At 47.8% G+C, this 21,344-nt stretch overlaps 1 protein-coding gene across 2 annotated transcripts; it reads right to left on the bottom strand.

The window, feature by feature from the left end:
* Positions 1–193: 193 nt before the first annotated feature.
* On the bottom strand, positions 194–12,870 carry LOC134393259 (hemojuvelin-like). Of its 2 annotated transcripts, none has more exons than XM_063118291.1 (4): positions 12,797–12,870; positions 7,249–7,373; positions 5,385–5,887; positions 194–1,208 (listed from the first exon to the last, which is right to left on the bottom strand). In XM_063118291.1, the coding sequence occupies exons 3-4, from the start codon at positions 5,694–5,696 to the stop codon at positions 588–590; spliced, it is 933 nt and encodes a 310-aa protein (XP_062974361.1). In that variant the 5' UTR covers positions 5,697–5,887; positions 7,249–7,373; positions 12,797–12,870; the 3' UTR covers positions 194–587. The 2 variants fall into 2 exon arrangements, with proteins under 2 accessions (XP_062974361.1, XP_062974359.1); XM_063118289.1 differs by lacking the exon at positions 12,797–12,870 and adding an exon at positions 7,636–8,160 and having other exon boundaries at positions 7,220–7,373.
* Between the last annotated feature and the right edge of the window lie 8,474 nt (positions 12,871–21,344).

Genomic DNA, 21,344 nt, shown 5'->3' with positions numbered 1-21,344 from the left:
ACCACTGTTCTAGAGTAAACGGGCTGCAGAAGGTCCACAACGTGAACCATATTGAAATGAATGGGATTAGAGCAGTCAAAGTCTTCATTCGACTGAGCCCACAAACTGAAATCTTCAAGCCTCTTTTTCAAGGGAGCTCCTAAAAAAGTCCTACTTAAGCAGGAGTGAAATTACAGTTTGCCCAGAAACCAATGCCCATGCTATATACCCCTCCCACTTTTGCCTCTGGTTAAACAGGTTGCGCAGGTTTTTGTGATGTTGCGAAAACCTGCGCAGCCTGTTTGATCAGACGCAACAGAGAGACCACCACTTTGCAATGGTAAATTTGTTTGATAAGTGGGGAGGGAGACCATCTGGAAGGGCTGTCAAGGGGAGATACCGCAGGCGCATCTGCAGCCAGAGAAACTCTAAGTTAAATAAATAAAAATAAATCTCTTGCAGGCTTGGAAGAAATGGAGCTAATTTTGAGGACAGCTCGTTCGTCAGTACTTTTAAAGCTCTGGGTTCGTTGTGAATCACCGGTTAAGAAAAAGAGGTCAGAAAAAAGCCTGGCTGCTTTTTCAGTGAACGAAGAGAGAGAGGCTTTTTCAAAAGTGCAACTGAAGTACCCAAGTGACTGATGTGAAGAGGAGGACAGGGGAGCAGCAAGGGTGAGAGGCTGTCTCCGTCTGGAAAACGTGAAGCCGCCTGGCATCCTGATGGAACGCCCTGGCATCTTCCAACGCGCCGTGCGCAGCCTGAGTGGAATTAGCATCCCCCGAGGTCACCACGTCAAAGACGCAGGACTGGAAGTAGACGTCCTCTACTGGCAGTTTCTCCTTGCACAGCAGGCGGGCCCTCTCCCTGGCGACGTTGCCCTGGCTGGGGCGAGACTGACTCCGAGAGAGACGTCGGCCGAGGGGGCAGCCCCACACGCACAGCTGCAAGTCCTGCTCGTCGGTGAAGGAAAGGGCCACCTCCTCAGCAGCCCGGATGGAGAAGGACAGGTGCCTGCCCACCTGGCGCACGGCGATGGTGGTGCCAATGTAGGCCGCTCGGATCTCCACGTGCTGCTGGGCGCTGTGCTCGTGGATGGCCAAGCTGCTCCCCCCAGGCCTCTCGCCGCCCTTCACGGATCCGTCCACAAACGCGGCCGGCAGATTGTCCGTCTCGGCCTGGTAGACCTTCTCGTCAATGCACTCTTGCATGTTCTTAAAGATGATGGTGAGCTGAAACGAAACGACATGGCAACAGCTCAAACCGTCACCCAGGCAAGCATCTCCTGGCGGGGTCCAATTTGCACATTCCCTTCCAAAAGGGAAAGGCATCCATCTGAGCCCAGGGGGGCAGAAGCTTCAACCGGGGGGGCGGGCAGGGGCGTGGGGATGCGAGGACTGCCTCCTGTGCCTTTTTAGGGCTCCTGGAGAGGAGAACGACGAGGGACCACACAGGCCTCCTTGGACACCATGGTTGTCCGGTACTGGATTCTGTGACAAGGGATCAAGCAGATGAGGGGATCCCAGTGGCAGAAGCAGCCCCCCCATAAAACGGAGCCTAGCGAGATGTGTTCCCTTTCTATTGAACGCCACAACGTCTCTTTAATAAGGGTTTGTCTAAGTCAGCTAATTGCCAGAGGTGTAATACAGCTACTGCTTCCTTTAAGCACGTGCTTTGGTGATGCCCAAGAGTTGCCTCTTTGGGGGAAGGAGGTTATTATATGGATAAACCATGTATTGGAACACTCTTTAATATTAAGAACATAAGAAGAGCCCTAAGGCTGGATCAGACCGAGGGTCCATCTAGTCCAGCACTCTGTTCACACAGGGGCCAACCAGCCATCAGCCAGGGACCCACAAGGCAGGACATGGTGCAACAGCACCCTCCCACCCATGTTCCCCAGCAACTGGAACATGGATTGAAGACCTAGCAATGCTTTCAACATTTGAATGGGTGCCATATACTGTAGACGCCACTTGAGAATGGATACTTATATGGATATTGGGTCTGCTTTTGTTGACGCACACTTCATATACAGGCATTGAAATTGATATATTTAAATTTACGTAGGTACATTTTTCCCTTCCTCTTTTTCGTTTTGTTTTGAAATTTGTTGAAATTAATTGATGAAATTTCACAATTGAAAAATTAATCTAAAAAATTATGACAGACGCATCCCCTGCTGCCTGTTTCTTCCCTGTCCCTCTCTAGACTTCCCCTCTGGTCCACAGACGTGGTCCGGCAGAAGAGTACCCACAGCACGCAGTTTGTGGGCTCCTCTCCTTGCATTGCCCTCGTGGGTCTCCTTCCTCTTTGCTTTCCGCTTCTCTCCCAGCAATCCTGCCAAACAGTTGCTCCGTTGCTTCGCCTGGGTTGCCTTTCTGGACCAGACCTGACCTGGCCACGCCACCCTACTATATCACCTTACTCCTTGCGTGGTCAGATGCCATCAGCCCAACACCCTTTCTGGAAAAGGTCAAGAAAAAGTCTGGGACCTTCCCCTCCAGAATGTGGATAGGGAGACATTTTTCTCCCTCTCTCACAATACTATAACCCCATGGGGTCATCCCATGAAGCTGATGGGTGGGAGATTCAGGACAGATAAAAGGAAGGACTTCTTCACACAGCGCGTAGTTAAATTATGGAACTCACTACCACAAGATGTGGTGATGGCCACCAATTTGGATGGCTTTAAAAGGGGGTTGGATAAATTCATGGAGGAGGAGGAGGAGGAGGAGGAGGAGAAGGCTAGCAATGGCTACTAGCCCTGATGGTTGTGTGTTGCCTCCGGTATCTGAGGTAGTAAGCCTGTGTGCACCAGTTGCTGGGGAACTTTTGGGCGGGAGGGTGCTGTTGCACCATGTCCTGCTTGTTGGTCCCTGGCCGAGTGCTGCTTGGCCCCTGTGTGAACAGAATGCTGGACTAGATGGACCCTTGGTCTGATCCAGCATCAGGACTCTTCTTATGTTCTCATGTTCTGATCAATGAATGTGTCAACCTGTTGCAAAGCAACCAGGCAATCTTGCCCAGGCCTCAAAATTCCCAATTCAGCAGGCTATACGGAGGGAGAGGAGAGCAGAAACCAGCCATTCCCCCTGCACTACTGAAAGACAGCTTAATGCTTTTTCCTCTTCCCTTCCTGTCCCTTTTTCCTTGTCTGATGTGTCTTTTTTAGATTGTAAGCCAGCATGCAATTAGCCTTGTCTTACTGATTGCCTATAAGCTGCCTGTGGGAGATTCTCTTCTCCAGGCTGAGGAGTGGTATAAAAATATATTCTAACTTAATAAATAAAAGTGAGAAATTATTACTATTTTTTAGCCTTCTCAGAAGTAAGTAAGTCATAGCTTCAGAAGTAAACAGGACTCATTTACTCATTAGCACTTTCAAATAGTACCCCAAGGACCAGATGATGGCATGTCTACTCAGAAGTAAGCAGGGCAAGCTTCTGCATGTCGACTCAGCAGTAAAGAGGGCAAGCCACAGAAGTAAGGAGGCCTGAATCACTCAGCAGCTTCCTCTCCAGGCCCTGACTCCTCTCCCCAGGAAGGTCTTCTCTACAAACAGCAGCCAGAAGGAGAACCCCCCATGGGCCGTAGGTGACCCACCCCTGATCTACACAGTGCTGCCTACTCTGACTGGCAGTGGGTCTCCAACCTCTCAGGCAGAAACAGGCTATTCCCAGGCCTACTTTAACCAGCAATGTCATGGACAGAACTGCGGACCTGCTCAGGCAAGACACAGGAACGCAGGAAGCTCCCTTAAACTAGAGAAGACCACCAATCCCTCTAGCTCAGTATTGGCGACACTGTCTGGCAGCAGAGGCTCTCCATCTTTTCAAGCAAGAGACTTGCCTAAGCCTACCTGAAGATGCTGGGGGTTGAACCAGGAACCTTCAAACCCTGAGCTGCATCACTGGGACAGGCAGGTATTGAGCCTAACAGGGTCACGAAGTTGACCTCCATGATGTTCCCCTTAAGAGTCCACCCTCTTGGGCCACTGATGCAAGTCACAGAAAACTTTGCTGGGTGAGACAGGGTGGTGTAGTGGTTAGAGTGTTGGACTGGGACTTCGGAGACCTGGGTTCAAGTCCCCACTCGGCCATGGAGCCTACTGGGTGTAGAGATGTAAAATTTCTGGAAATTTTGAGGCCATGAAAAAAAATAGTTTTTTCAGGATAAACAGAAATTTGGGGGAAATTGAAAAATAAGCAATACTTACCCTTTTAGAGCTCTTTACAGATCTACGATCACTTTGTTGCTTCCCCAACCTGGTGCCTTCCAGATATTTTGGACTTTAGCTCCCATCAGCCTCAGGTAGCAGGGGCAAAGGTCAGGCATGCTGGGCACTGTCGTCCAAAACATCCAGAGGGCACCAGGTTGGGGAGGGGTGTTTGAGGAAGATAATGCAACCTTGCTGTTCCTGAAGTTATTTTGCGCATAACTTAGTTTGCTCATGAAATTATCATTACATGTTAAAACTTTTAAAAGTAAACTCAGTAAATTTGTAATTATTGTCTGAAAAGGTTAGAACTACGTTAATTGACTGTTACAGCATTCGAACACAGGACTCTATGGACCAAAATCCAAACTGTAAAGAATGCACATTTACTGTCAAGAAACTACTCGGAATCTGAGCATAAGTGCCTAACAGTACAATATACGACCTTGTCCTCCTTTCGGCGCCTCCTGAAAACATCTTTATTCCAAGAAGCCTTTCTTTAACATGCAGCCTTGGATTCCTGATTTTTGCTTCTTTTTAAATTTTGTTCTAACTGTTTTATTCTGTTTTTATTTTCATTTTACCTTGTACACCGCTCCGAAATTTTTCAATGGGGAGCGGTATATAAATATTCTAAATAAATAAATAAATAATACTTTCGATCAATAATTTTAATAAGGAATGAAAGAAATAACAATGTCAGGACTCTTGCAGAGATGATTTTAAAAAGATTTTTTTCCCCCATGATTCATTATTTCCAAACATTTTACATTTCTAGTCTTTCTATAAAAGCCTCCGTACTACTTAGTTTTTTAGAAATCATTGTGGCGGATAAAGGGGGGGTAACAATATATAAATACTTTGTCTTAAATTCTAAAAGAAAATATTTCGTAAGCCAAACCTTTTCAATTTTTCGGGGGGAAACAAAATCAGTCCTTGAAAAATGGGGGGGTCCCCCCTCATTTTTCCAGATTTTTTCCCCATGCTTTCATATCTCTAACTGAGTGACTTTGGGCTAGTCACTGACCCTCAGCCCAGCCTACCTCACAGGGTTGTTGTTGTGAGGATAAAATGGAGAGGAGGAAGAGGATTATGTATGCCACCTGGAAGTCCTTTCAAGAGGAAGAAGGCAGGATAGAAACGTAATAATAATGACATTACAAAAGAGTTTAGAAAGATTAGTTTTTACCTTGCTAGTAGCAGTAGCATTTGACCACGTGACTATGGGACCGCTAGTGGCCTGCACAAACAGGTAGTTGTTGTCCAAAAGCGGCCAGGAGCCCTCCACGCGGCAGGTGTGGAATTCGTCCCGGAAAGTCCGCAGGTGGGACACCCCAAAGGTGGCGCAGTGCTGGTACGCGGGCAGCCGGCCCTGCTTGCGGGCAAAACTCTTCTCGTAGTCACAGACGTCCGAGGAAGCCAGGCCTTCTTGGTCGGGGGCCGGCGCAGGAGGCCCGGGCGGGGACGTTGGACCCACCTTGGAGCAATTGTTCTGGATCATGAGGTCCTCGATGCCGTAGACGGCAGAGTGGTACGCCAGGTTCCCCCGGCAGGTCCGAGCCGTCCTCCGCGTGCAGCTGGAGTAGGAGCGCAAGGCGTTGCAGTAGGCCGCGTTCTCGTCGGGACCGTGCAGGTTCTCAGTGGCAGCCAGGAAGGCAGAGTTGCAGCGCAAAATCTTGCAGTGGGAATGAGCTGTGCAATGACAACCAATGAAAACGAACGTTTGCTTGCGAAATGGGAGGTGACCTGGGGGCAGCGGGGGGCAGAGTGTCCTAAGTGTCACACTGCAGTCTCCTTAGCTGGTACCTAATCGGCAAAATCTGGTCCCCATCTGGATTCCTAATTGCCACCCCGTTAAAACCCTAGACAACCTGAGCCCTGCACAGTGGAGGCTGGGGGCTCCGATGTCAGTGGGGCAGTAATTCCGCTCCGGGTTTCGGTCAGAACTTTAAAGGAGCTCTCCAAGATGCAGAACCGGTTCTGATTGGTTCTGACTGAAACCCGGAGCGGATTTACGGCCCCACTGACATCTCACCTTGGAGAGCTCCTTTAGAGTTCTGACTTCCAAATCACGTGAGGTCCTGGTTCCTCTCTATTCGGCCCTGGTTAGGCCTCATCTAGAGTATTGCGTCCAGTTCTGGGCTCCACAATTCAAGAAGGATGCAGACAAGCTGGAGCGTGTTCAGAGGAGGGCAACCAGGATGATCAGGGGTCTGGAAACAAAGCCCTATGAAGAGAGACTGAAAGAACTGGGCATGTTTAGCCTGGAGAAGAGAAGATTGAGGGGAGACATGAGAGCACTCTTCAAAGACTTAAAAGGTTGTCACACAGAGGAGGGCCAGGATCTCTTCTCCATCCTCCCAGAGTGCAGGACACGGAATAACGGGCTCAAGTTAAAGGAAGCCAAGTTCCGGCTGGACATCAGGAAAAACTTCCTGACTGTTAGAGCAGTACAACAATGGAATCAGTTACCTAGGGAGGTTGTGGGCTCTCCCACCCTAGAGGCCTTCAAGAGGCAGCTGGACAGCCATCTGTCAGGGATGCTCTAGGGTAGATTCCTGCATTGAGCAGGCGGTTGGACTCGATGGCCTTGTAGGCCCCTTCCAACTCTGCTATTCTATGATTCTATGATTTTATGGTTCTGACTGAAACTTGGAGCAGATTCACCACCCCACTGACATCAGAGCCGCCAGCCTGCACTGCTTCCAAGGCACTGCTTGTTTGCATGAAGGAAGGAAGCATTCCTACATGCAAAAGGTTCACTAGCTGATCAGGGTTGCAGCCATCCTTCGAAATTCTGTTTTTACAGCATTTTTCGGGTGCAGGACCAGCTCCTCTGGAAACGGCCCTTGTAGGGCTGGCCAGGGACCATGGGCCACTGTGCTTTGTTCCCTTTTCAGAGTGGCCCTCAAAAATCACAACTTGGCAAGTAGTCCTGGGAGCGGGGGGGGGGGTTGCTCTTTTCCTCTCACCCGCCAAACCATAATATTTCCTGACGAATCATCTTGACGTCAAGACTCTTACCATGCCTACAAAACAGGAGAATGACGAACATTTTAATGAAGAGGCTGGGATTTGTTGGGTCAGGTGGTCCCACGCCGCACGCTGGTTTCTCCATCCTGGTCTATGGAAGTTGGACCCCCGGATCTCTGCACACCCTTTTCTCCCTACAGGTTCACTGGAAGCAAACAAAGACAGACCCACAGTCAATAAATCCACAAGAGCTCTTGATGTGCTCCACGCACTTGTCCACATGCCGCACAACCCAGACTCAGGAACATTACTCAGACTCTTACTGTTTAAAAGTTTGCACTCGAGTTCCTAATCCTCGCTTTGAATTTTGCTTTTGGCAACTCTAAATGGAACTTGTTCTTGTTTGGCGTTGGGCTGTACGAAGACTAAATCTCTTCCCATCATGCTCCTGTGGAGACAATGCTTACCTTAACTAGATAGAGGGTATACCTTTCCCAAAGATGAGGATACTTCCTACTCAGATGGTGAAGAAAAACCTTTGCTTCATTGGACAGTCCGTAAAGCTGTATTCCCTACAGAAAGCGTCCTGTTGTGGGATATTTCTCTTGACGGCGTCATGGTTCAGCCCTCGGCCTTCCCAAAGACAAGTGGAACTGGGGGTTTCCCACCGTTTTTACAGCCCCAAAGTCAGTCAAAAAAGAACACGGAACAGGAAGATGAGCAGTGAGCAGTTCCAGAGAGGCAGACGCCTAACATAGCTGCAAGTGAGAGGTGTCCTTTCCCACCATTTTGATGGAACGCCAAACCCGTTACAGATATTTTCTGCCTTGTCCTCTGAACCGCTTTTTCCCCTCGTCTCAGATGATCAACAAGAATGATTCTCACATCTCCTCCTTCGTCCCAGGGACGTACGTTTTCCATTCCCGGCCTCCGTCACCGATTTTGTGACAGCCTTTCGGAAAGCCGCATGTGTCCCAATCATGCCTGTGACCTTTTCCTAAAGTCAGTAAACAATGGCACAAACTTTGTCCATGCTTCTGGACTCACAACGGGAGCTAATGATCAACCAGGTGGCCCCTGAACCAGTTGGCTTGGGAGCTGAGCTACTTGCTGAGAGGCCACAGGAAGAGGCAGGCCTGTGTGATGGGCCATTCGGGGCAGCGGGCACCATGGGCTGGAGCAGAGATGAGGCACAGGGACGTTCCCTCCCGTACCACAGGACTCTTTGCATCTAAGGGTTGGCCCACATGTCTGGGTTTGTCACTTGCAGCATCAAATGCCACAGGAAGAACTTATGCATCCATCAGAACACTTTTCAGTGGAGGCAGTTCACACATAGTTCACACATTCGCTAGTAGAATCATAGAATAGCAGAGTTGGAAGGGGCCTACAAGGCCATCGAGTCCAACCCCCTGCTCAATGCAGGAATCCGCCCTAGAGCATCCCTGACAGATGGTTGTCCAGCTGCCTCTTGAAGGCCTCTAGTGTGGGAGAGACCACAACCTCCCTAGGTCACTGATTCCATTGTCGTACTGCTCTAACAGTCAGGAAGTTTTTCCTGATGTCCAGCCGGAATCTGGCTTCCTATAACCTGAGCCCATTGTTCCGTGTCCTGCACTCTGGGAGGATCGAGAAGAGATCCTGGCCCTCCTCTGTGGGACAACCTTTTAAGTATTTGAAGAGTGTTATCATGTCTCCCCTCAATCTTCTCTTCTCCAAGCTAAACATGCCCCGTTCTTTCACTCTCTCTTCATAGGGCTTTGTTTCCAGACCCCTGATCATCCTGGTTGCCCTCCTCTGAACACGCTCCAGCTTGTCTGCATCCTTCCTGAATTGTGGAGCCCAGAACTGGACGCAACACTCTAGATGAGGCCTAACCAGGGCCGAAAAGAGAGGAACCAGTACCTCATGTGATTTGGAAGCTATACTTCTACTAATGCAGCCCAAAATAGCATTTGCCTTTCTTGCAGCCATATTGCACTGTTGGCTCCTATTCAGCTTGTGATCTACAACAATTCCAAGATCCTTCTCGTTTGTAGTATTGCTGAGCCAAGTATCCCCCATCTTGTAACTGTGCCTTTGGTTTCTATTTCCTAAATGTAGAACTTGGCATTTATCCCTATTCAATTTCATTCTGTTGTTTTCAGCCCAGCACTCCAGGCTATCCATATCACTTTGAAGTTTGCTTCTGTCTTCCAGGGTATTACCCACCCAATTTTGTGTCATCTGCAAATTTGATCAGCGTTCCCTGCTCCCAGGGTGCAGGACACAGAATAATGCGCTCAGGTTAAAGGAAGCCAGATTCCGGCTGGATATCATAAAAAACTTCCTGACTGTTAGAGCAGTGCGACAATGGAATCAGTGACCTTGGGAGGTTGTGGGCTCTCCCACACTAGAGCCCTTCAAGAGGCAGCTGGACAGCCATCTGTCAGGGATGCTGTAGGGTGGATTCCTGCATTGAGCAGGGGGTTGGACTCAATGGCCTTGTAGGCCCCTTCCAACTCCGCTATTCTATGATTCTATGATAAGCCAAGTCACAGAGATCGGCTGGCCTGGCAAAAGCCAGAGGGGAATCAACAAAACCCCAAGGTCAGGAGAATTTCCTGCCGAGAAACCATATTCATCCTGCTCACCCCTTCCTTCTCTCAATTGCACCCCTTCCTTATCACAATTACACGAACAGGGCAAACGCAGAACTTGTTTCTGGAGCAGGATAAGTGAATGAGGTGATAACAAGGCTTTCAAGCTTTAGTACTGTTTGTGACAGACAGGCACAGAGGAAATCAGAATGAGGGCAGTAATCAAGCAGAGGCTGCATACTTTTTTCCTTTCCTTTCCTTTGATGGACTTCCTACTTCATGCTAACACTTTAGACAGCAATCCTGTCTGGCAAGAGCGTTTGTATTTCTAATTTAAAGCTAAATAGGGAGGTGCTGTAGGTGCTGTAGTGCTGTGGTGGTAGAGTCCCTGCTCTGCATATACAGAAGATCCCAGATTCGATCCCTGGCATCTCCGGGTAGGGCAGGAAAGACCCTGCCTAAAACCCTGGAGAGCCACTGCTGCCAGTCAGTGTCAACAGTACTGGGCTTAATGAATCAAGAGTCTGAATTTGGTATAAGGCAGCTTCCCATGTGCCTAAAGGTTGAATTTCAGCCAACAGAAGACCTCCAGGTGTTTGGCAAGTTGAACCTATGCAGCCAGAAGCGAGTATCATCACATTCAATGGAGCTTACCTCCCGGTAATTATGTGTAGCACTGCAGTCATGGCCCATAAAAGTCGCTGAGATATTTTGTTAATGGCTCATTTGTTTGGGACGCCATGCATTTTATGATGGAGTCCTTAAGTACTTTGAGGATACGTAATAGAAAAACAGAGGATCTAGAGATCTCTCCTGGGGGAATAACTTTGGGTTCTCCTTGGAGGCCTGGCTATGAGGAGGTCCAGCGTCCTGCACCAGGGCTTCTTTCTGTCTGAAAAGGCTTTGGAAAGAAGCAACCATTCTCCTTGGGTTCAAGCCAACCGGCTGCTTCAGACCCACAGCTTCTTTGCCCCTCCCCTTTTTTTTCCTTTGGGAGGAGAATCAAGCAGTCTCTAAACACGCCCCCAACCTGGTTCCTTCCAGATGTGTTGGACTTCATGGCATTGCTGATTGGGGGGGATGGGAGTTGTGGTCCAACACACCTGGAGGGATCCAGTTTAGGGAAGGTCTTACCATTCCTTCGCTAAAAGCAGCCTCTTGTGTATTAAAAATAAAAATGTTAATGCCTCATGTGGGCCCTGGAGAAGCCCAGGAAGCCCCTCCCTCTCTTGGAGATTTCCAACCCAACACCTCCCTTTTAGATACAGACCTTCTGTACCTTAGAGCAAGGGACTGATCCAGAGCTTTTCTACATGAGACTGTGAATCCTCTGTATCTACTTTTGCAGTATTGAGATCTGAACTCTATTCAAAGAACTTTTTCCTGCTTTCCCACTACATAACCTCTAGGTGGCAATGTAATGTAATGAACTATCACAATTACACAAATAGGAAAAATGTTTTCTTATGCTTTAAGAAATAATACTCCGAGCTTGTCGGCATCTACAGAAATCGTGTTTGTGTATTTATTAGAAACGCTGTCTGACTTGTATGTTTTTATATTTATTTATTTATTTATTTATTTATTAAACTTATATACCGTTCCCATAGCCAGGACTCTCTGGGCGGTTTACAGAAATTCTAAAATAGAGGTAAAAACAAGTATACAAAATTTAAAACTCTAAAACACAGAACATACACACATAAAGCATTAAAAACCGATTAAAAACTAAACATGTGGGTAATTAGGATGTGCTGCCATTTGCCTGGGCAAAGAGGAACGTCTTAACCTGGCGCTGGAAGGATAGCAGCGTTGGCGCCAGGCGAGCCTCATCAGGGAGATCACTCCACAGTCTGGGGGCCACCACCGAAAAGGCCCTATCCCTTGTTGCCACACTCCGAGCCTCTCTCGGAGTAGGCACCCGGAGGAGGACCCTAGATGTTGAATGTAGTGACTGGGTATATTCACGTCGGGAGAGGCGTTCCGTCAGGTATTGTGGTCCCAAGCCGTGTAAGGCTTTATAGGTGAAAACCAGCACCTTGAATTGGGCTCGGAAATATACAGGCAGCCAGTGCAAGCGGACCAGAGCAGGTATTATATGGTCGAACCTTCTGGTTCCCAAAATCAATCTGGCCGCTGCATTTTGCACGAGCTGCAGCTTCCGAACCGTCTTCAAAGGCAGCCCTACGTAGAGTGCATTGCAGTAATCTAACTTGGAGGTTACCAGAGCATGGACAACTGAAGCCAGGTTATCCCTGTCCAGATAGGGGCGTAGCTGGGCCACCAACCGGAGTTTGTAGAAGGCACTCCTCCGTGCCACTGAGGTCACCTGAGCCTCAAGTGACAATGATGGGTCTAAAAGAACCCCCAAGCTACGAAGCTACGATTTTTTAACTTTTTTAATCGCTTTGTTAGATAGAGTTTAATAAATATTTTTTTAAAAAAAGAAATAATACTCCATACACACACAGAAAAAACCCTCCCTGGAAAGTGCTTTTAAAAAGCAGAAGTGAAACTGGAGGGTCACATTGTCTAAGCAACTGTGAGTAAAGACTATCGAGCGCACAAGAAATGCCCTGTGTAGAAAATCTCCTAGGCCTCGTGGCTCCTTTCCAATTCTCAGTCAGCCTCCAATAAAGGTACAAAAATTAACTAGTCCACAATCATTTTGAGCCCAAGCCACGAAAGAAAGGTAAGATCCCCATTATCTGAATTATGCTCCCTGGCTGATGATTTAGGTGTTCTCCATAATTGCTTTAAAGGTTAAAATGAAACCGTTACCAATTATAGTGAGCAGAAGAGATGCATTGTTGTGGACCAAAAGAAGTTAAAAAAAATAAACGCACCAAGCAAGCAAAGAGCACTTCAGCAGAGGCTGTTCTTCAAGGCCTGCCCAGCTACTGCCCTGCACCCAAAGCTCTTGAATCTAACCCTCCCATTGGAAACAGGACTGCAGATACGAACAGAAGTCACTCCTAACTCCTCACCCTCAAGCAGGCCCAGGAGAGCATAACCCTACTCTGTTCCTTCCCCTTCTCTAACCCAATACCTGAAGGAGACATGGGAGCTTGCAAAAGGCCCAAGGCCGCCACACACTGGCCCTAGAAAGCTGCTCCAGTCCTTCCCAGCATCCCCACACAACTTTTGGGCGGGTTCAGATCGACTCCAAAGAAGCACTTCATATGATCAGCCACTGAGAGCTGCCTCCTGTTTGCAAGGAACAAGCAATGTGTTACCAGGATGACCTCTGCACCAGGTACTGCAGCCTCACGGATCCAGGAACAGAGTTTCACTTTCAGAGGGCAGCAGGCAAAACTGTAGCCTAATCTACAGGTAACCTTTGCTGGGGCTGCCATTTTTCTTTTCTTTAACAACAACAAAAGTAATTATGACCCCAGTTCCTTGGATAAAGATAACACCATCCAATTTCTCTTGAAGCTTATAATGATGGATCCATATCTCGGTTAAATTTTTTGCCTGTACTCCCTACCTAATAGCATCTGCCCGCTTTCCCTGCAGCCTGAACTGTTATCATCATCATTCCCAAGCCCTGAAGTTACCACACCGTAAAAGTTAGTCATTGGCCTGAATTTTGGAGGAGTTGCATAGAAGCAGAGAATAGCAGAGTTGGAAGGGGCCTACAAGGCCATCGAGTCCAACCCACCGCTCAATGCAAGAATCCACCCTAAAGCATCCCTGACAGATGGTTGTCCAGCTGCCTCTTGAATGCCTCTAGTGTGGGAGAGCCCACAACCTCCCTAGGTAACTGGTTCTATTGTCGTACCGCTCAAACAGTCAGGAAGTTTTTCCTGATGTCCAGCTGGAATCTGGCTTCCTTTAACTTGAGCCCGTTATTCCATGTCCTGCACTCTGGGAGGATCGAGAAGAGATCCTGGCCCTCCTCTGTGTGACAACCTTTCAAGTATTTGAAGAGTGCTCTCATGTCTCCCCTCAATCTTCTCTTCTCCAGGCTAAACATGCCCAGTTCTTTCAGTCTCTCCTCACAGGGCTTTGTTTCCAAACCCCTGATCATCCTGGTTGCCCTCCTCTGAACACTCTGCAGACAGAGTGATAGGATCAAAGCAACAACAAAAAATGCTCTTGGAAAAATCCCCCAACTGGTGGGGAAGACCTCAGTCTTGAAAAGTGACTAATCAATATAAATAAATAAATACCCATTGGTGGTGGTGGGGGACACCACTTTAAGCCAGCAAGGAAGACATACTGCCCTCTAAACACAACTATTACCCCATAATGTCAGAATAGAGAATTACCTAAGTGCCCCGTGGTCTCTCTCTTCTCGTTTTTTGCCCCCTCCCCTGGATGCTCTTGAACCAGGAAGACCTGGGCCTAATCTACACCAAGCAGGATATTGCACTATGGAAGCGGTATATAAAAGGCAGGAGCCACACCAAGCAGGATATAGCGGTATGAAAGCGGGATATGGTCTATGTCAATGGGCCCCAGCTGTTGTCAGTGCACTTCAATACCGCTGTAAAGCAGTCGTGTGGCTCCTGCCTCTTATATACCGCTTTCATACCGCAATATCCTACTTGGAGAAGATGAGGCCCTGGGTTCAAATTAGGAACAGTGATTCAAGCAAGCAGGTGTGAAAGTGACTCAACAATTCCAGCAGAAACCATTTCATGAAATGAGCCCTCACCCATGGTTGGATCTCTGAATCATTCATATTTACTTACTGAATAAACATGAATATCCTGTCCATGTTTATTGAGAAGTAAGCCCCGTTGAAATCAATGAGACTTGTTTCTGAATTAACATGAATAGGATTGCAGTATTAATCTCTCATTCCCCCAAATGCTGTCAACTCCGCCCTCACATTCTAACATATAACACTTTTTAAACCAGGGGTGTGCAACTTCTGGTGGGCCAGGGGGCAATTTTCCTGTTTTTTGAAATATATTCTTATATATATAAAAAGAAAACAAACCCAAACTTCCCTCTCCCATTGCCACCCTTAGTTCAGGTTTAAAAATAGGATGGCATGGCATGGCACACTGTGACTTTACATTTTTAAGGAGTCCACTTTAATTACTGCTCTTTCTCTGGAAGGGTTTTAATATTCCACCTTGCCTCAAATGAAATGAGCTGCTGGAAGAACAATCCGTCCCCTCTGTAGAGGTGTGTGTGTCCTTTTGTCGATATTCAACCGCTGTCCGCTGTTACATTTTTTTGTAACCATGTTACAAAATGTTGCCATTTTTTTTTTATGGCGGCAGCCATTTTGAACTTACCAACTTTCAAAAAGCACTTGAAAACAGAGCTTTCTGGGGAAAATAAAATGATAGCCATTCCTATTTTCTCCCTCGAAAGAATTTCTCATCACCCTCAAAATATAGCTGACGATTCTGAGGTGGGCGAAATTGCTGAGAAACGGTCGTTGTCCATTTTGTGCGGGCCTGGTTCAAATACCGCTTCAGCCCTGACGGTGATCTTGGCCACTGACCACCTCTGAGCCTAACTGACCTCACTGGGCTGCTGTGAAGATAAAATGATGAATGGCGAGCCAAGGAAGGACATGGCGACGACGTTGCCCTCCTACCCCCTGCTGCAATCAACCTTCATTGCCGAAATTGCGAGGCAAGAGAAGGAGGCAGTTCTGCCACTGCAGTTCTGCAAGGACAGTTGGTGAACCACCTGCCTGCTTAATTCCAGCCAAACGGAACAGCAGCAGAGCACGGCGGCATCCAGTGGAGATAAAGATGCCAGGCAGCTTGCAAAGCTGCCGTGATTGACCTTGACATTGGACCTGATCCAAAGTCTGAGAGAATAAAATGTGCTACTCCTTGGCCAAACAAGTCTTTCCAAAGACGTTGTGACTTCTGATACAGCAGGAGGAGGAGGGTACAGCCCAGTCACATGCTTGGTGAGCAAATGCGTTCATCTGGAAGAGGAAGGTTGCGACTGATTTGGATTCCAATGAGGTTTTTGCATTAGACGAGATCCCTGGGCCTGTCTCTCTCCAAGAGTTGGTTCACACAAGCATAGGTGCCATGGTGGCACAGCTTGGCACTTGAGGATGGAAGCATGGATCGAAGTCAACTGATTCCACTGGGAAGCAGTGAGGTGAGGGGATGTGTGAGCATTATAACCAAGGTGAGGTATCCATGATGGGCTGTTCACTAGGGTGACCCTATGAAAAGGAGGACTGGGCTCCTGTATCTTTAACAGTTGCATAGAAAAGGGAATTTCAGCAGGCGTCATTTGTACAGATGGAGAACCTGGTGAAATTACATCTTCATCACAACAGCTAAAGCTGCAGGAGTCCTGCCCTCTTTTAAATCTGGTCACTCTAGTATAGCTCCTGCAGCTTTAACTGTTGTGTTGAAGTGGAAATTTCACCAAGTGTGACATGCCTACAAATGACACCTGCCGAAATTCCCTTTTCTGTGCAACTGTTAAAGATACAGGTGCCCTGTCCTCCTTTCCATATGGTCACCCTACTGTTCACACGTGCAAGTCGTTCCATGATGTTGTAGGGTGAACAGGCATTTGTGAACCAGCCCTCAATGACTAGCCACAAAATGGGGTGATGGGACTCCATTTTGAAAAATCATTGTATATGAAAGCGAAGGCAAAGCCTCTTTGTGGTGATGCATCCGTGGCAACCCATTCGCACATGCAGGTCACCAGTAGGCATTGCATGCATCAAGCAGTGAGTGTCTGTCATTGTTGTAGAGGATTATTTCTGGGCTTGCTGATAATCCACATGGTGTGATTTTACAAACACACTGTCCATGTGAGCAGAAATCTAGAAACAGAAGCGCAACTTCCAAGAGAGAGGCGGGGCATGTCTACACCTCCCGGCGATCCGAGAGGGAGGAGGGAGGATCTTGCGAGATGCTGATCGTGAGATCCTCCCCCTAGAATCATAGAATCATAGAATAGTAGAGTTGGAAGGGGCCTATAAGGCCATCAAGTCCAACCCTCTGTCCAGCTTCCTCTTGAAGGCCTCTAGTGTGGGAGAGCCCACCACCTCCCTAGGGAACTGGTTCCATTGTCGTACTGCTCTAACAGTCAGGGAGATTTTCCTGATGTCCAGCCGGAATCTGGCTTCCTGTGGCACATGATGTCCAGGGAGGGAGGAGGACGTCGTGCATGGGCAGCCGGTGGGCCATTGTGGGAACAGATTGATGGACTAGATAGGTCTTTGGTCTAATTCATAGAATCATAGAATAGCAGAGTTGGAAGGGGCCTACAAGGCCATCGAGTCCAACCCCCTGCTCAATGCAGGAATCCACCCTAAAGCATCCCTGACAGATGGTTGCCCAGCTGCCTTTTGAATTCCTCTAGTGTGGGAGAGTCCACAACCTCCCTAGGTAACTGATTCCATTGTCGTATTGCTCTAACTGTCAGGAAGTTTTTCCTGATGTCCAGCTGGAATCTGGCTTCCTTTAACTTGAGCCCGTTATTCCGTGTCCTGCACTCTGGGAGGATCGAGAAGGATCGAGAAGAGATTCAGCATGTCTCTTATGTTATTATGTTATTATGCATCTGATGAAATGGACTCTACCACATGAAAGCTTATGCCATAATAAATGTCTGCCTTTAGGGTGCCAAAAGACTCTTTGCTGGTTTTGCCGCAACATATTAACATAAAAATTGCTTAAAATGAGATTTGTTTATAAAAAGCACTCCAGCTTGCTGAAGAAGGTGGAAAGCCAGAGTCGCATTATAGTATGTGGTGGTAGCCACGTGATAAATTATTACCTTTTTTGGAGTAAGGTATTTTCTGCCCACCGCTGAGAATATCTTCAGCATCAAGGGACCACAAATAATCTCATTGGTGTTTCACCACTCATAAAAAACTCACGAAGAGCTAAGATGTTTTAATCCACCTTTTGGCATTTTTGCTGTTTGCAGCAGAAGTTGTTATTGCTAGATTTTGGAAAGGAGGTACTATGACCTCATAGCACCTCCGAATGGACAAAGTTATGGAAACTTATGTTAATGGAAAAGCTCTTACACCAAATGGAAGTTGCCAAAAGACATGGGAAGTCAGGAGATTTTATGTTAACACGGCGCCGTGCATAAACTTTGGAGAAAACAACACAGACATGAATAAACGTAAAGTGGTCCATTTCTATTAGCCTCACAACGAAAGTAAATTATATATCATAATTGAGGTTACGGGGCACATGGGTTGATGTTTTGATGCTTTGATGTTTTGTCTAGTTATTTAAGATGGTTGAAGGGAATGGTTTGATTCTTTGGTTTTTCCTTTTCCCTTTGCTTAGCTACATTTATGGCAGGCCTTCAATCTGCATTACATGTACTAGAAGATATTCATACTTGGTTTAAGTTGTTGTAAACTTCTTTTGTTCATTGGAGATAATGATTCTTGTGACTGAGAACAGAAAAGAAATAAAAATGCAGAAAGAAAGCTTCCTGTGGGGAGGCAGAATCACAAATATCCTGCCAAGTGCAGCATTTTACCAAACGCCTACATTTTGTCAGAAATGAGGAGAAAGGGGGGGGCATTGGGCATTTTCAAACTCTGCTCGGGCCCTCTGTAGCTTCTGCAATTTCATCTAGCATTACCCAAAACATTGTTTGAGCCAAAATGCTTAGAAAAACTGGTTCCCCCCCCCCCTTCTCTCTTTCTCTTTCTCTTTCTCTCTTTCTCTGGGCATGTCTACACTGGATGATACCCCAGGGATCGTCCCTGTGTGTCCACATGAAGTACTGGGGATCCCGGGAGAAGGGAGGGATGATCCCTGCGTTTCCCTGGGATATCACCATACCCTTTTTTCTCGGTTTTTCCCGTGGTCCCAAGATGATCCCGAGAACCACGGGGTGGTGTGGCCGGCTGTCCCAGCTTCTTCCCCGTGAGTAGCGGGGGTCATCTGAGGAAGGAGCCAGGACAGGAAGCGTCCAGGGCCACCGGGGATGGAGTGAGGAGCAGGGTTTAGGCTTTTCTTTCTTTTTTTACTTACTTTTCCGCTGGGGAGCATCTGCCTCCAATAGTGGAGCTAGCATATCGCCATTAAGACTAGCAGCCATTGCTAGCCTTATCCTCCACGAATTGTCTAATCCCCAGATTCTAGCATTATGAAAGAGGGAGAAAAAATGTCTCCTTATCCACTTTCACGACACCATGCATAATTTGGTAAACCTCTTTCATGACTTTCATGACTTCCTGGCTTTACCCACTTTTTTTTTCTAAGCTAAAAAGCCCCAAATGTTGTAAGCTCCCCTCTAAGGGAAGATGCTCCAGTCCCCTGATCATTTTAAGAACATCATCAGACAAGCATTTCGTAGCATGCTCGTTACCAGCCACTCATGGATTTTCGCAGGTCGTTTTCATGACGCCGTCCACTTTCTACGCATCTCCCACGCCTTCTGCTCATTTTCCCGTCACAAAAAAAGAACCAGAAAATCTGACTTTTTTGGCTGTAACGAAACGTGCCACCATTTCCTGCTGTGCGCAGGAGAAGCAGGGAGATGAAAACGGCCACTGAATGGGCCACATCGTCTTTGCATACTTCCCCTTTCTTCCCTGTCTGAAGAAAGAGGAAGTTGCCCTTTTCTGCACTTTTTCCAATTCTACAATATCTTTTTTAGGTGCAATGACCAGAACTATACAAACTTCAGTGTGGTCATGCCATAGATTTGTATAAAGGCAATATGAAATTGGCAGTTTTATTTTCAATTCTTATGCCCAATGTGGAATACATGAAGTGTTATCCAGAGTTTCATGGATAAATACAGTAGACATGGTTGGATCACTTCTGTTATATTTCCCTTTTCTTTCTTCCAATCCATTCTCAAAACCCACCTTGTCCATGAAGTTTGTGGCATAAAGTCCGGCATAAAGTCTTCACACAGAGCATAGTTAAATTAGGTGACTCATTACCACAAGATGTAGTTATGGCCACCAATTTGGATGGCTTCAAAAGGGTGTTGGATAAATTCCTGGAGGCAAAGGCTATCAATGGCTACTAGCCCTGATGGTTGTGTGATATCTCCAGTATTCGAGGTAGTAAGCCTGTGTGCACCAGTTGCTGGGGAACATGGGTGGGAGGGTGCTGTTGCACCATGTCCTGCTTGTTCATTCCTGGCCGATGGCTGGTTGGCCACTGTGTGAACAGAGTGCTGGACTAGATGGACCCTTGGTCTGATCCAGCATCAGGGCTCTTAGAATCATAGAATAGCAGAGCTGGAAGGGGCCTACAAGGCCATCGAGTACAACCCCCTGCTCAATGCAGGAATCCACCCTAAAGCATCCCTGACAGAGGGTTGTCCAGCTGCCTCTTGAAGGCCTCTAGTGTGGGAGAGCCCACAACCTCCCTAGGTAACTGGTTCCATTGTCGTACTGCTCTAACAGTCAGGAAGTTTTTCCTGATGTCCAGCTGGAATCTGACTTCCTTTAACTTGAGCCCGTTATTCCGTGTCCTGCACTCTGGGAGGATCGAGAAGAGATCCTGGCCCTCCTCTGTGGGACAACCTTTCAAGTATTTGAAGAGTGCTCTCATGTCTCCCCTCAATCTTCTCTTCTCCAGGCTAAACAGGCCCAGTTCTTTCAGTCTCTCTTCATAGGGCTTTGTTTCCAGACCCCTGATCGTTGCCCTCCTCTGTTCTTATGTTCTTATACATGTTCTGTTGAAACAAAATCCAGCGTAAATCTTCTGTTCCTCCACATCCTGGTCCTTCTTTCCTTTCCCCTGTTGCCTATTTTGTACTGAATTTCAGATTGTAGGCTCCTCACTTTTTTGCTGCTACTCTGTAAAACACCACCCACATTGATGATGATGATGATGATGATGATAGATAATCATTATCATCATCAAAGATGGAGCCAAGAACCGTCATATCGTAAAACAAACCCTGTGGGTGTTTAGACCAAATGTTCATCCAGTCCAGTCAGGTCCGGTGCCAGACTATTTTGCGCCCTAGGCAGGTGAGCTGCTTTCACCCACCCACACCCGCCCCAGCGTACCTGGGCACAGGGCACCATCTCGCCCACCCAGCCGAAGCGAAGCCAGGACACTGGTGCGGGCGGCTTCAGAACGGCACACCTGTCCAGAAGCCGCTCTGGGAGAGTGACTTCCGAGCACGCCATTCCGAAACTGCCTGTCCCTCCTACCCCAGCGTTCTGGCTTCACTTTGGCACCCACCCAACCGAAGCAAAGCCAGGACGCTGGAGTGGGTGGGCGGGCATGGCTTCACTTCAGCTGGGTGGGTGCCCAGCCGAAGCGAAGCCAGGACACTGGTGCGGGCAGCTTCAGAATGGTGCACCTGGAAGCCGCCCTCTCAGAACCGCTGTGGGAGAGCGGCTTCCGGGTGCGGCGTTTGGCGCCCCCCCTTACCTTGGCGCTCTAGGCGGCCGCCTGAGTGGCCTCTATGGTAGCACCGGCCCTGAGTCCAGTGGCCAGCCTGTTGACTCTGGGATGCCCACAGAACGGGAAGGCCATAACTCAACCCAGCACCCAGCCTCAGAGCCTGATGGTTCCATATCACCATCATACCTAAAAGACCTGGATAGACTCCGCTTCTCCATGAATTATCTGATCCCCTTTCAAAGCCATCTCAACTAGTGGGCATCACCACATCTTGGGAGACCCAATTCCATCAAT

Source organism: Elgaria multicarinata, chromosome 2 (genome assembly GCF_023053635.1).
Source record: "Elgaria multicarinata webbii isolate HBS135686 ecotype San Diego chromosome 2, rElgMul1.1.pri, whole genome shotgun sequence".
NCBI classification, from domain to species: domain Eukaryota; kingdom Metazoa; phylum Chordata; class Lepidosauria; order Squamata; family Anguidae; genus Elgaria; species Elgaria multicarinata.
Note: the sequence above shows the minus strand (reverse complement) of the source record. Positions and strands in the feature narration are given on the sequence as shown.

What these genes read in the sequence shown, in the direction of transcription:
- LOC134393259 (XM_063118289.1), bottom strand. Translation starts at nt 7,313, where the DNA reads ATGGAGAAACCAGCGTGCGGCGTGGGACCACCTGACCCAACAAATCCC. An exon ending in TCTCCTGTTTTGTAGGCATG is followed by an intron (nt 5,888 to 7,219) that starts GTAAGAGTCTTG and finishes GTCATTGCACAG; the next exon opens with CTCATTCCCACTGCAAGATT. An exon ending in ATGCTACTGCTACTAGCAAG is followed by an intron (nt 1,209 to 5,384) that starts GTAAAAACTAAT and finishes GTTTCGTTTCAG; the next exon opens with CTCACCATCATCTTTAAGAA.